This window comes from Misgurnus anguillicaudatus, chromosome 19 (assembly GCF_027580225.2).
Source record: "Misgurnus anguillicaudatus chromosome 19, ASM2758022v2, whole genome shotgun sequence".
In the NCBI taxonomy this organism is placed as follows: domain Eukaryota; kingdom Metazoa; phylum Chordata; class Actinopteri; order Cypriniformes; family Cobitidae; genus Misgurnus; species Misgurnus anguillicaudatus.
Genome location: NC_073355.2, coordinates 22,498,904 through 22,514,480, shown reverse-complemented (window position 1 = coordinate 22,514,480; position 15,577 = coordinate 22,498,904). Strand labels below are relative to the sequence as shown.

Here is a 15,577-nt window from a genome sequence, read left to right as displayed (position 1 = left end):
GAACCTTCAAGATTTAAAGACTATTTGTGTGGAAGAATGGGTCAGAATCACCACTTAGAAATGCAGACGACTGGTCTATCCATACAAGAGGTGTCTAAAAGCTGTAATCACCAACAAAGGCTTTTCTACAAAGTATTCAATAATGTGTGTTCAATACTTATTCCCTGTGTCATTTCACCTCATTTATCATGACTCAACTTGTATACTTAAATGTTCTGATTTCTTTGTATGAATTCAATATTTGGCTTGATGGCTACATCCAGTGGAAATTTTGTGTCAATAGCCCACTTAGAAATCCCCTTACTGATAAAAATGCTGATGTGTCAAATACTTATTTTTCCCGCTGTACATCAATATCTATGAAATAATAAAAACCAATCCATTTATCCATTATAAATTCATCTTTGGATATTGTAGAGTAAAGGAATATTATTCTCTTTGAGACTGAGGACTCTATCTACTTTCACACAAAGATGCCCTTCACATACACAAACCCATCTGCAGAAATACAGCAGGCTAAGTAACATGACATGAATAAATAACATCCTGAGAGAGACAGTGGAGGGCAGACCATTCCTGAGCTCCATTTATAGAAGTATAGTGATGGTTCAATTCTTTGTGTGCCAGCTCAAGTGGGCCACAGCTCACATTGGCTCTGCGAATGTCCCTAATAGAGACATATTGTTGGCAATACAAAGGCTAAATATATAAAGCTGTGCACTAAGCTCCGGACTGAGAGACAAACATGAACTGTGGTCCAACTTTCAGCTCTGAATTTTACCGTATACAAGAGTGCAGTGCTTTTAATAAACACGTAAGGATGTTTAGCACTTAGAATTGTTTACATTTGAATGTAAATAATCCAGAACTATATTGTTACATGTTTCACACTGTTTATACTTTACACTGCACTCTCAGAAAAAAAGGTACAAAAGCTGTCACTGGGATGGTACCTTTTAAAAAGGTCCTAATATTACTATTTTGGTAGAGATGTGTCATTTTGAGGTACCCACTTTAAAAACAAACAGTGCTAAATAGCACTCAAACTATGTGGTTCACTGGCTCGTTATCATAGGGGAACCATTTTAAATTCCATATAGCACCTATATAGTACCTGTGTAGCACCGGTGTAGAACCCTATGGTGCTATATAAAACCATATCTGGTGCTATAGTGGTGCTATATATGGTGCTATATATGCTTTAGGTGCTATATACAGTTGTGTTCAAAATTATTCAACCCCAACTGAAATTGATTGTTTTGGCCGGTTTGACATTGATTTTGATCATTCAGTCATCCTGGTTACAATTACATCAAAGAGGCATGTGTAGGTCAGACAAATATAACATAACATTTATAATGAAATAACCACAAATGTCTTTTCTGTGCTCACATCATTATCAGTTTTATTCAACCCCCAAGTGACATTCAATCTTAGTACTTAGTACAACATCCTTTTACAGTTAAAACAGCTTTTAAACGTGAAGCATAGCTTGACACAAGTGTCTACGGGTATCTTCGCCCATTCATCATGGGCAAAAGCCTCCAGTTCAGTCACATTCTTAGGCTTGCGCACTGCAATTGCTTTCTTTAAGTCCCACCAGAGGTTCTCAATCGGATTTAAGTCTGGTGACTGCGATGGCCACTTCAAAATGTTCCAGCCTTTTTTCTGCAACCATGCTCTAGTGGATTTGGAGGTATGCTTGGGATCCTTGTCCTGTTGAAAGGTCCAACGTCTCCCAAGCCTCAGGTTTGTGACGCACTGCAACACATTGTCATCCAATATCTCCTGGTACTGAAGAGAATTCATGGTACCTTGCACACGCTGAAGTTTCCCTGTACCTGCAGAAGCAAAACAGCCCCAAAGCATGATTGACCCCCCACCATGCTTCACAGTAGGCAAGGTGTTCTTTTCTTCATAGGCCTTGTTTTTCCTCCTCCAAACATAGCGTTGATCCATGGGCCCAAACAGTTCTAATTTTCCACAGAACACTATCCCAAAACTTCTGTGGTTTGTCCACATGACTTTTGGCATACTGCAGTCGACTCTTCTTATTCTTTGGAGACAGCAAGGGGGTGCGCCTGGGAGTTCTGGCATGGAGGCCTTCAGTACGCAGAGTGCGCCGTATTGTCTGAGCAGAAACTTCAGTACCCACATCTGACAAATCTTTTCTCAGTTCCTCAGCAGTCACACGGGGACTTTTTTCCACTCTACGCTTCAGATAGCGCACAGCAGTCGCAGTTAGCATCCTTTTTCTGCCACGACCAGGAAGCGTTTCAACAGTGCCCTTTGCCTTGAATTTGCGAATGATGCTTCCTATGGTGTCTCTTGGTATGTTTAACATCTTTGCTATCTTCTTATAGCCATTGCCCTTCCTGTGAAGATTAATCACCTCTTCTCTTGTCTTCCTGGACCATTCTTTTGACTTCACCATGTTTGTAACCACACCAGTAAATGTTTAGAAGGAGTTGAGTATCACAGTCATTTTAAAGCTGCCTAATTGGTGCATATTAGGCTTTATTGCTGTTCCCTGACATCCACAGGTGTTATCAATACCTGATTGAAAACACTTCAATGAACCTCTGTTCTTCAGAGTGGTAGTTCTTTAAGGGGTTGAATAATTGTGTCAATGAAGAATTCACAAAAGAAACATTTACTACTATATTACAAAACCAATTGATGTCATTTTAGTTGCATATGGTTCTTTAAGAAGTCATTGTAGGATTTCATTCTGAATACAATTACAAATGTACACTAAATTCCCTAAAACCCTTAACAGCATTGGGGGGTTGAATAATTTTGAACACAACTGTAGCAATAAAAATGGTTCCCCTATGATTACGAGCTTTTAGTGCCATTTAGCACCAATTTTTTTAAGAGTGTATCATGTACATCTAAGGTACCAATATACACCTTTTAGGTTAAAAAAAGTGTAATTTTTGAAAAGGTACCGCCCCTTGACAACTTTTGTTGCTTCTTGCACCTTTTTTTTTAAATGTGGGAATATTATTACTTCTGTATCGACAAAAGTTTTATAACCCAGCAATAATAGTGTTGCTATTACATACCTTTAATATCTTTAATAACTGCACTCTTAAAACATTGCTTAACCAAGAATTTAAAAACCATAGCCAATGAGTAGTGAGAGTCCCATAGATTTCAGTGATGTAAACACGCTGTTGTGTTTTCATGGTTTGCGTGCTGGGGAACAGGGACTGGGTGAATCATTCATTAGGGAACAGGATCTAAGACAAAAGACCACTGGGTCTCATTAAACACAGGACACAGGGGGACAGACTTTGCATTGATGTTTATAGGCCCGCAGCCCACTTGGCCATGTTTGCTGCTTCCCAGAATCCTGCCTGTTTTCTTTATTCTCATCAAAATGTGCTTCCCAAGTACCTGTCTGCAAGCAACATCAGTGTTTTTGGTTTTAGCAAATGAATCTCTGCTTATGTTATACTATTATGGGGGAGCTAGTGGGCCCCACTAGAAAACACTTCACATCCCCTTAAACAGTATTAATCTAAAGTTAGATTGCCAAGATTGCTAAACTGTAATTACACAGTGAAAACCTCCTCTAGCAATCTTTGACACTATAATCATGATTAGCATCCACTGACTTTTAACAGAGAAGCATAACCCACACAAACAAGTGAATTACTAGGCTGTCAATATTTCAGAAAATGTTACAAAGACAAGCAAATTACAATTACAAATCTGATAAGTAGTTAATTGGAGGCACGTCCAGAGATGTTTGTAATTCTGTTTGTCAACTGCTGTTATTTTTAAATAGTAAAATCATGTGTTTAGTAGTTAGGATCCACAATCATGTTCAGGTCTATTTGTTATCACTTACATTTAGATACACAATCTTTACAAATTAATTTACACTTTTAAAGAACCAAGAGGCCTATTTACAGAGCCCATAAGAAAAATACACCTTATCAAAATACACACAGCCAAATTTGTTAGAAAGACAAAGCTGTCTAGTTTACAGACTAAATGTGACCCTGTCTGTGAAATCCAGGAAGTTGTTTTCACATTGATATCAATATTTGGCATGGCCTTACTCAGGTGGTCATAAGATAAATAATATCTTGATAAACATATCAAGGTCATTTTTTACAGAGAACTCTCTCTTTAGGACGATTTTTGTTGCAAATATGAAAACATCACAAAAAATAAAGGATTTTCACAGGAAGGGTCACAAATGTCTTTTTTTCTAAATGATTCACCTTTGTCGTTTATTTTAGGCATCACACTAAACCTGCTTTACAGACGTGTTATCATAGCCTTTGTCTCTGAAATTTCTGTGGTACATTTTGTGCTGAACAGCTGCATGTGACAGAAAAAACGTGTTCTGTATGTGACATCACAGTGGGGATATTTATGGATGAAAGGAAGGTGCTTTTAAAGGGACATTCCACTTTTTTTGAAAATATGCTCATTTTCCAGCTCCCCTAAAGTTAAACATTTGATTCTTACCGATTTGGAATCCATTCAGCTGATCTCCGGGTTTGGCGCTACCACTTTTAGCATAGCTTAGCACAATCCATTGAATCTGATTAGACCATTAACATAGGGCAAAAAAATAACCAAGGAGGTTTAATATTTTTCCTATTTAAAACTTGACTCTTCTGTAGTTACATTGTGTACTACAGAAAATTAAAAGTTGCGATTTTCTAGGCAGATATGGTTAGGACTATACTCTCATTCTGGGGTAATAATCAAGGACTTTGCTGCGGTAACATGGCTGCAGCAGGCGTAGTGATATTACACACTGCCCGGAAATAGTCCCCTGCCATTGAAAGTAACCAATAGGTATATTTTCGGCTGCTGTGTAATATCACTACGCCTGCTGCAGCCAAAACTTGCTGTAACATCATAACAGAACTAAATTGATATTAGCGATATTGATATCCCTAGAATACTTTTACTTAGGGATGCACGATATATCGGCCGGCATATCGTTATCGGCCGATAACTGCTTATTATTAATATTATCTGTTTGATAGCAAAATTAGGCCGATAAATGAAAGCAGATAAATTATGGATTATTTTGGTTTGTTGAACCACTTCACTTGCTCATTGCTGGCCATGTGGAGTTTTGATTGGTGCTTTCTGTGACATAGCCGAAGATGACATATGTTGCGGGCTTAGGAAGAGTATGCTAGTCTAGCGCAAAGACAAGATGTCCGCGGTCTGGGAGTTTTTCATTGTGAAATTAATATGAATATTTATCGGCCTATATATATATATATTATATAACATATGTTATCGGCCCCCAAATATAAAGAGTTATCGGTTACCAGCCAAAATGTCTATATCGGTGCATCCCTACAATGACAATAAATTTATCAAGACCATTATATTGCTAAGAGTGAAACCACCCACCTTTGATTGCAAATACTCCATGGCAAAAATCTTTGAAGTTAATTCTGCCGTGAGCATTGGGATCCAGGTACTTAGCAAACTTCTTTACCTAAAAAAAAGAGGGTAATCGTGAGAATGGTAACAAAGTCACCTTATTAACAAGAAAGGAGAGCAAAATGTTGAGAATAATACTGAACTATAAATACATGAGACAATGCAGACTGATCTCACAGAAAGCCATGTTATATTCATTTATTCGTGTCCATGGCATGAAATTCAGCTTTTTTGTGCCTTTTTCGTGTCAGTCACTTCAATTTCTATAAATAGTTTTCGTGTCATTTTATGTAGTGTTTTCTTATAGTTTTTTCCTATTATCTTACCATTGTCGCTTGGGGTTGGGATTAGAATCACTGTGTGTTACATTTTTAGACATCCTAACCGAAACCCCAAATCTAACCCCAACCTCAATCGACAATGATTTAAAAATAGGGGGGGAAATGAGAAAACAATACATAAAATGACACGAAAAAGAGGGTCGTGCCACGGACATAAAAATTATTTATAGAAATTTGTGCTCATGGGACAAAAAAAAAAGATTAATTTTGTGCCATGGACACAAATAAATTAATCAAATTTTTCGTGACTATAACATGATTTTCCGTGAGATCATGTTGGATAATGTGTGTGGTATCAGACCTCCCACAGATGATGCAGTGGAAGAGATGTGAGGAGGTGTGAGGGTGCATGAGATTGTCTCCCTTTGTCAGCAGGTCTTTGTGATGGACAGCTGTCTGTTACATACAGACTGATCTGACACACTGCTGATACATAACAAGACCCGCTTATTTAACTCACGGACCATTTACAATCAAGCACCCTGTTCCAGCTGAACTGCATTTTGGGAGATTCAGTGGAGTTCACAGCTATATTATGAAATTCTGGTTGTGTTAAATAGTTGCTTTAAATTAACTTAGAAAATATCAAAATTTACTTAATCATGGGTTTAAACCACACAGCATTTTTAGTGTAATATATAGTATATATCTACATTGTCTATTGAAAGAGAAATAACAATAGTCATAAATGAATAACAAATGCCTATAAAATTTAAAGAAATGTATTATGTGACATTATTGGGGTCTCTTCTGAAGCTCGAGTCTTTATACATCAGAAGTAAGATCTGAGAAGCACATGTCTCCATTTTGATCAGCTTTTTTCATCCCAGTGCCATAAGACAAACAGCTAATATATAAGATTTTAATTCCTACAGGAGCAAAGAGCATTGCCTTTTGTTCAAGCAGATGGTCTGCCAGACGTATATGACACATCTTGAGGGAAAAGAGCAAATCATGTGATGTACACCTCAAACTTCCCTACATCTCCCTGACAACGTCACTCCTTTCTAAATATACTCGTCTCTAAGAGGATAAGTACTTTTTCCGTTTTAACTTGCAGCCTTCTCCTTAAAAGCCTGTTACAATGATTCACCACACTTCCACAAAGGGCTCAAAGAGAGAGCCAAGATATTCGTGCAGCAAATGCAGTAGGGTTAGATTACACGACTATTAAAGAAGGATGTGATCAAACCTTGCTCAGGAGATTTTGTCTGTCTCTAAACATAGTATTTTTACAGTACAGATAAACAAACTATCAAAATCAAGTAAGTTTATGATTTAAACCACAAAAAAATATCTGTGGGGTAAGAATTCAATTTAACTTGCTCAATTCTTATTATAATTTTAGGACTTCTTTTTCTTCTCAACTAAATATATCTTCATTTAAGATTTTTTATATATTTGTACTGGAAAACAAAACAAAAATACTAACTTAGAAATTAATTTTGTGCAGTGTAAAAAGTGCATACACCAAAGAACATGGACTAAATAAATCACTTGCCCCAAATCTCACTATCCCAGAACCTTTAAAGGGACTTGGCTTAAAGACATAATATGGATGTCTCTGTCTCAAACAAGTAACATAGGTCAATGGCATAGCTGCAGATCAAGTTTGGCCTGTGAAAGAGTGAGTCAGATATGAAGATAGAAGACAATGGCACAGCTCCATGACTGCAATGCTACAGATTGAAGTGATTCATGCTTTAAAACAAACATGGCTACTTGCCATAATACAAGAAAAATGACATTGTCATCCTTCAGTTATAGCACCATGAATTCCCAACAGAGTGGATCGGATCGAATCTAGTCTTGAAGTAAAAAAATAAAGAAATAGAGGGCTGTCACAATGATTAAATCATTGTCTCGTCGCGATGATTTCAGATCACCACAATGATTGCACATCTCTCTAAAAAACACAAGGGGGAACTGCAGTGCCTGTATAAATGAGATTGTATCAGATGGCGCTCCTTAACTGACAGTGTAACGAGATACATTGCAAAGAAATTCAATACAGTAGAAAAAACAGCATTAAAAGAAATGCTGCAAAACTTTGATTAGCAGTATGAACTGCCAGGTAAAACATACATTTCCAAAACAGCAATTCCAAATATAGGGAAATGAAGGATGCTATTCGTAAGGATCTGTAAGGATTTTTTTTTTTGCAGCTACTACAGACATGTGGTCCAGTACTAATATGACCTTATATGATACTAATATGAGTATTGGCTACTATTTAAGGCCTGTTCTGATATAGTCAGTTTATTTTGATTGCATTTTAATTTTTAGTTATTTTTTTAGACACGTTGTTGTGTTTTTTAAAAGATATATTCATTAAATAATTTTTAAACAGAGTTGTATAGTACTTAAGTATTTTTAATTTCTACATAATAGTACATTTTCAATTATTCATATTTTATTAGTGTTTTTCTTTGGAAAACAAACATTCCAAAACATATTATCATAATTTTTACTCCACTACATTTCATAATTTCAAATTTTTGGTTTATATTTAATATTTAAGTACAACATCTAGTAATTTTTTTGTACTTTTACTTAAAGCAACACTATGTAGTTTCCATGTAAACATGACTTACAGCTCCCCCATGTGGTTGAAAAGCGCAACAGTGCCTGGTATCAGACACTCTTCTGCAGGCAGGGGGAGGGGCGGGGCTGTGTGCTCTACCCTCCACCGACACTTTCAGAGTGTGCTTGTAGCAGCTAGGAGGCTGCTCAGGTTGCAGCAACAGTACAATTTGTCCAGTTAAAAGTTGTTCTATCACTGAAATAATTTTAGAGACATTATTTAAAGGTAAAAAAACTACATAGTGTTGCTTTAAGTCAATTTTTTTCATACTTTTACTCAAGAAAGTAAAAGTACACAATTTTTATGTAATTAGGCATTAAATCAATTTTAATATGCAATATATAATGAATACACAGTATGATTCTATGCTTTAGACTGTAGTGAAATTTTTTTAGTAAAGTAAAGTAAATTTTTTTCCCAAGACAAACACTCTGATAAAGCACAGATGCTTGGAAAATGTAACTAAAATAATTTAGTATTATACACCTCTGCTTTTAAATGTGTGTTATGTGTATTAATATTTACTGCCAGGTAAACCTTCAAAATATTTCATTTAAATAATTACAATAATGTGCGAAAATTATTTCATGAACAAAAAAAGTATGAAAATTAAATGTCAAAGCAATAAAACAGACAATTAATCAGCATAACCGGCACAATTATTAGACAATTACCATCAGCCAAATTTCATAATCGTGAGAGCCCTGAAGAAATTCTGTAATTGTCTACTCATCCTCATGTAAGAATGAAAGTGGATGGGGACATCCCTCAAATTCAAACTCATTGTATGGGACAGAAAAGATCAGTAACAAGATTATTCTAAACATATCATTAAATAGAAGAAAGTCAAATGCTTTAAAAATAACCTAAGGGTGAATGATGATGGAAATTAAAGTTTAGGGTGAACACCTTCAAAATTCTACTTTGAGAAGAAGCATAATTCAGTATACATCACTAAAACTCAAAAGTTACATAAGCATAAAAAATCCAAACCAAGTGAATAGCTGCTCTGTTATGTAAGGGATAATGTATAGGCAGCAGGTTGTTATTGCAGAAATAAGCCCAAACAGTGTGATCTAAAGGGGCTTATTTCACGGCTCTTTATAATTATGGTAAGGAACATGCTACAGAATCACTTATTCCAACAAGCCGTGTAATAATACAAAATAATACTTTTATAAAAGTCACCCTTGCACCAAAAAAACATCTTTCATTAAAAAACATTCTCTTCAGAATTCTGCCATATTTTTTTTACATTTATTAAAGAATCCAGATCAAACGTTCAGACACTGATGAACCCCAGAACAGAACACATCTGCAGTATTGTTGTATCAAAGGTTCAATGTTAGCAACACTCTTCAAGGCCATCCCAGTGAAGCCTGTGGGAGGGGAAGGAGCGCAGAGCTCGAGGGCCGACACACATGTTCACCACACGTTCTGTGCTCTAAACGTCCTCGTGCTCTGTATGCGAACCAATCACAGCAACCATACACAGTAAGAGATCGAGGAGAGAAATGAGATGGAGAAATGAGGAAAAACATTGGAGCAGATGGAGGATGAAATTTAAGAGAGAAACACTGAAATATGAGATACATGAAAGGGAAAGTGTCATTTACAAAGAAAACGGAATAGTGGGATGGATAGCAACATTTTAAACAAATGGTTAAAGAATTTAAATTAATAACATAATAAAGGGAATAAATTGGGGAAAAAAGCCCTGGCAGAAAACTGAGACAGTCATCATACAATGAGCTGTTATCATGACTTTTTCTCATATAATTGAGAATCTGTGACTTTTCCTCACACTGACCTACCCAGTCTCCTGAGGTTGCGTATAAATAGCACGAAGTGTAAAACTCGTGCAATACATACGCCAAATTCCACTTGGGCGTGCATATGATACGCAAGTCCTTCCCATTCACTTAAACGGGGCATCTTTTTTTTGTTGTTTTATTTATTAGTTTCTCAATTTTTTTCTGTTTTTTAAACCATTTACGCTTGGGTTTACGGTTAGATTTTAGATTTGATTAATAAGGTTATTTAATATACAGGTTTCTCTATGTTTTTGTCCATATTTAAGCCATGGTCGCTTGGAGTTGGGGTTAGAGTTAGGATGTCATTTTTATATAACAAAAAGTTGTTCCTAACCCTAAACCCAAGCGAAAATGGTAAAAAAATAGCAAAAAAAATGAGAAACCAATAAACAAAACGACAAAAAAAGATGCCCCGTTTAAGTGAATGGGAAGGACTTGCGTATCATATGCACGCCAAAGTGGAATTTGGCGTATGTATTGCACGAGTTTTACACTTCGTGCTATTTATACGCATTTTCAGGAGACTGGGCTGCACTGACACACACACTCATGGTGTTACATCACTTTTTACTGCACAAAGCACTGAACAGTATCACTGTGACTGGCACTATATGGTACAATTTGTTTGGACTGGTGAAAAGCATTACTTTGTATCCTCGGCTCGCTGAGCATATTATGAGATCCGTTGCTCTTAAGAATTTGATTAGACAAATATCTTAGCAAGAGAGACGATCATAATTTCATTAAAAGTAATTAAGGATCAGATGCAAAAGCATATAATGTCACCTCCGTCAAAAATTAGATAATGACATATTCTGAATGCTCTCAGCACATACTATACGTTCATCAACTACTTTTGCTTAAAATCGGCTTAATCCCATCCTCAGATCATTCAGAAATACCGTTTTGTTGGCAGAAATCATTAAGTCTGTGATAAAAAAAACAATGCTTGAAAACATGTCAGATGCACTTGGAGGGTTTTTGATCTGAGCTCTTCAATTATTACAACAATAAAACATAACATCTAAAAGATATCTAAAATGGAGTTTAATTCTGCAGGACTAAAGGTCTGAAGAGAAACTCTGCTGGGTCCATCACCCATAAGCCCAGCATCAGTCAGATAACATCAACTCATTTTTCAACACTGCTGACTAAACCTCACCAGGTTTAGCAAGCAAAACACTCAAAGGACTCAATGTTGTTTGAAGTATAATTTACAAACGGTGTGAGCTGATGTTGGGCATATATGTGTAATTTTGGAATTAAAATGAGATTATCTGTGACAGATTAATTAGAAATGACAATACTAGGGAAGAACCGGGGTGAAAGTAACGTGGGACGAAAGTGCCCTGATTACATTTGCATTTCAAACTTTGACAGCTTCTTTAGCACGCAACCCTTGACAGAGCTGACAAATATTGCCCTATTTTCGTCACCAAAAAGTAACAATGTGCTACTTATGTTCAAAGTGAAATTATACTGAAGTCGTTTTACATTTGTTCAAAATTCCACCTAGTATTGATAGACCACACTTGTGAGTTATTGAACACAGCAAAATATATATATATATATCCATCTAAAACATTATCTTTACAAAAAGAAGTTTTTTTCCTGAAAAATGGTACTTTGGCCGCTGCACTCCCCTACACTCAAAAAAAATTATTTGCTGCCTTACTGTGGGTTCACACCAGATGCGAGTTCAACGATTTGCGCAAGTAGATTACATACAAAGTCAATGCAAAGACGCGATCATATATGGGTGGCGCGTTTGCCGCGAAAACACGCACTATTTGCCTCAAACGCGTCTTCGCTCATGTTGAAAATATTCAACTCGAGCAAACAATTCGCATGACATGAAGTTAAATCCTGCGAGTAATCTAGAGCAAGTAACACGATGCCCCGCGTTTGGTGTGTACGTAGCATAATTTATTTGAAAAAAATTGTGGAAATTACCTAACATTTACAAGTCATGTCAACTTACTATTATTTATAAAAGCTAAAACTTATAAAATGAAGTTCACTTCTTTCAACTATATTTTATAAGTTATAACAACTCATCTAGTCAAGATAAATAATATTAAGTAAAAATGTCTTGTAAATATGAGTTGAATAAATCTTAATTTAAATAAATCTTAAAATGAAATTTGGCTGAGCAGGAAATATAACCTTTAATTGATCTAAAAACAACAAAAGATTACAGATCTGTGTAAAATAATTTAAGATAATGCTTAGTGTAAACATGCCTAGTACATGAAACTGAGGACAAATAAGTAGTCCATTCTTAAAATCTACTTGAATGGGGGAAAACAAATATCTCTCATGCTAGAATCACAATTAAACAACAAATTTCTGCAACGATATTTAAACAAACAATTGAACCTTGCATCAACTGTACCATAACATTTGTTTCTTAAGTTCAACTTGTGCTAATAACCACTTTTCGATGGTAATAAGAAAATCATCAGTGTTTATCGATTGACAATAGTCTATTTTAACTGGAAGGTGGGACTTTCGTCGCCAGCTCTGCCTTATTAAGCGCTGCTTCAACCCCTATTCAGGAATGATAAATCTTGTCATATTCATCTTTGCTTTACTCAATGGGTTTATACCATCCATCATGACCACTGAGACTCACTTTAAATTTTAAAGAGCCTTGAGACCGCACAATTCATTATGGATTAAATTGAATGAGTAAAGAAGTCCGATTAAACATCTAAATCAGCTGAATTAAAAAGTGTCAACCGTGAATGGCTGCGCAGGGCAGCAAAGCAGCGCACAGCAGAAAAAAGCCCTATATCGCAGTCATTTACATCTATGGGAATAATTCTGCTCGATCAACAAAGAGCAACAAAATTTAAAAACATTTAAGACAATATCAAGCTTTAAAAAAGAAGGAACATGACAACCATGGATATACTGTACCTCATTATTTCAGTAATTAAATAAAAAGGAAAAACATATAAACCTAATTACTAGTTATTTTAACAACAGCTAATAACAGATACAGTTGTATGCTGCTTTTCTTTATTATTAATGAAAAAATAAGCAGTAATTCTACCAACAAGAAAACCCCACACAACATCCATCGTCTAAACCAGTAATTCTCAAAGTGTGGTCCGGTCCGCCAAAAGATGACCTAAACTAGGCAAGTGTTTATACAATCTTCACTTATTTAAGTAGATTTTTAATGCACTTGCAAAACTGTGATATCCGTTCTTGCCATTCTGTTTTAATAACGTAAAAATGGATCGGTGGCTAAACCAAAGAGGAGTCAAAACAAGGATCAAGAGTTAAAAAAGGATCAAGAGTTAAAAGAAGGATCAAGCGTCAACTGAAAGCAGCTAAAATTCACAGATCTATTAGTGTTGTTATGTACTAGTTTTGGTTTCATGTGTAAAATCCCTGTAATTTCAGTGATTTTGGACATTAAGGGGAACATTTTTTCAGCATTTTATTGTTACCATAGTTACAACCATAGACTTCATATATCCACCACCTCAGTTCTAAACTAGTGGCTCTTTGGAATGACATTAAGTGGGACCTAGGCTGTTATAGCATGTTTAATTGCAGTTTTTTTCACATGTGCAGTTTGTTGTTTCATATTAAGCTGTAACTTATTTCACATTTACTTGTTCAAATGAAATAAAATTCATATAATAATTTCTGAACATAGCATTGCATTTGTGTTTTAAAAAAAATTGTTTTTGACTTGAAACAGTTGCATATTAAACTTAAATTTAGCTTATCCTTCCTATTTTGTTGATTTTTGGGGACGTGTTAGAGTGGGATTCTGTAAGGTGGTCCTCAGAAAAAAATTGGAAGATAAAGTGGTCCCTGGGCTGAAAAAGTTTGAGAAACACTGGTCTAAACTAACTAAACAGAATTTCTGCCCTACAGATTCAAAACAGTCTGTTCCAACACAACCTCATTCACTTAAGGCCTTTTTGTAATATCATCATAGTGATAAGCAGTGATTGCCATGGTGATAGTAAAGGAAATGAGCATTTTACAGCCGTCATTTGTGCTGGTTGTTATTTTTTCATACCATATTAGACTAAAAATTTGGATGTCCAACATTATTAGTGTAAAGTCTAGTTTATACTGATAAAAATTATAAGTGACTAAAAAAGCCCTGCTGATAAACACAGTATGGCTCAGTCGGGCAGAATAAACGGCATTTCTGTAGATCAGAAGGTTAATGAGGATTAGTCAAAGCTGCTGTGACTGCCCTGTCATTATGTTGTTTGTTGTGGTCACGCTCTTAATACAGGCGGCTCCCATGAGCAGATAAACTAAACAGATCAACCCAATAATCAGCTAAAGCAAGCAACGACATGTTTTATATTTACATTAAAAAAATCATTATGGAAATCAACATGGTTTGTAATGAAAATTAATTGTTTGCCACTTTTAATTGTCGAAATGAGCGACTGGCTTAAATAAACAAATTCAGCAACAGCAAACTCCGCTCAAATAATATAAATAACAATAAATATGGAAATATAAGCCTATAATATATAAACAACAAAAATAATATAAAAACATTATTTATTGAATCTGTAAGCGATAGGCTACCTGATGATGACATCACAGCTTAAGTAAGAGCGTGAGGAGACAGTTGTCTTGGTTACTTGGCGGAAATGAGATTACTAAACAGTTCGTATTTAATAGATTTTACAATTATTGCACAAAACACCTGGCGATAGTTATATTATTGACTAAATAAACACGAGCTAAGTGAACGTGTCAACCTGTTTGCACAATATTAAGAGGAAATGCTTTCCAAAAAACCAGAAGATGTGACATAAATTGCAATGACCTAAATAAAATACATTCACCCCTCATATTTTGTGTACGAATTAAGAAATTAACTATGAGCATCTTACTTCATCTCTCTGGCCGAACTGTAGACCGAGATCCACGAAGTGCTCAACGCGAATATAACCGTCTGCATCGTCATCGCACACGTCGAAGACTTCTTTGAGTTTTTTCAGGAAAACAAGGAGCTGCTCTTGGTCAGGGAAGACATTTCCATCCATCCTTATGACGATGTGTTATAATGTACTAGAGAGACTGTGAGTCTGTATTTGTGCTCGCCATCATCTCAGCCTCAGTCATCAGCAGCATGAGTGCCTCAGCAGGATAAACCATCAGCGAGTGCGGAGGGGTCGATGATGCTTACCTGCTACTGGAGGAAAGAGACATTTATATTGGGTTTGACGTCACCTATTACGTGATGCGTACATCTCGAGCTATGGCAAGCACAATTTGACTTTCAATGATATTTTTATAGCAATAAAATTGTCACTAGTTAAAATTATCAATTATTCTTGATATCAAGAATAGCCTACATTTCCATTACAGATAAAACGTCAATCACTGACATCATAACAACTCTTGACATCAAA

General features: G+C 35.8%; 1 protein-coding gene across 1 annotated transcript in view; it reads right to left on the bottom strand.

The window, feature by feature from the left end:
- The window catches only part of rab11fip4a (RAB11 family interacting protein 4 (class II) a), a 60,131-nt gene extending 44,798 nt beyond the window's left edge, over positions 1-15,333 (bottom strand). Inside the window, exons 1-2 of the mRNA XM_055192952.2 lie at positions 15,056-15,333; positions 5,398-5,485 (exon numbers count right to left, since the gene is read on the bottom strand). Of these exons, the coding sequence (XP_055048927.2) occupies positions 5,398-5,485; positions 15,056-15,208 (241 nt within the window). The 5' untranslated portion in view covers positions 15,209-15,333. The remainder of the gene's footprint in view (positions 1-5,397; positions 5,486-15,055) is intronic.
- Positions 15,334-15,577: the final 244 nt, after the last annotated feature.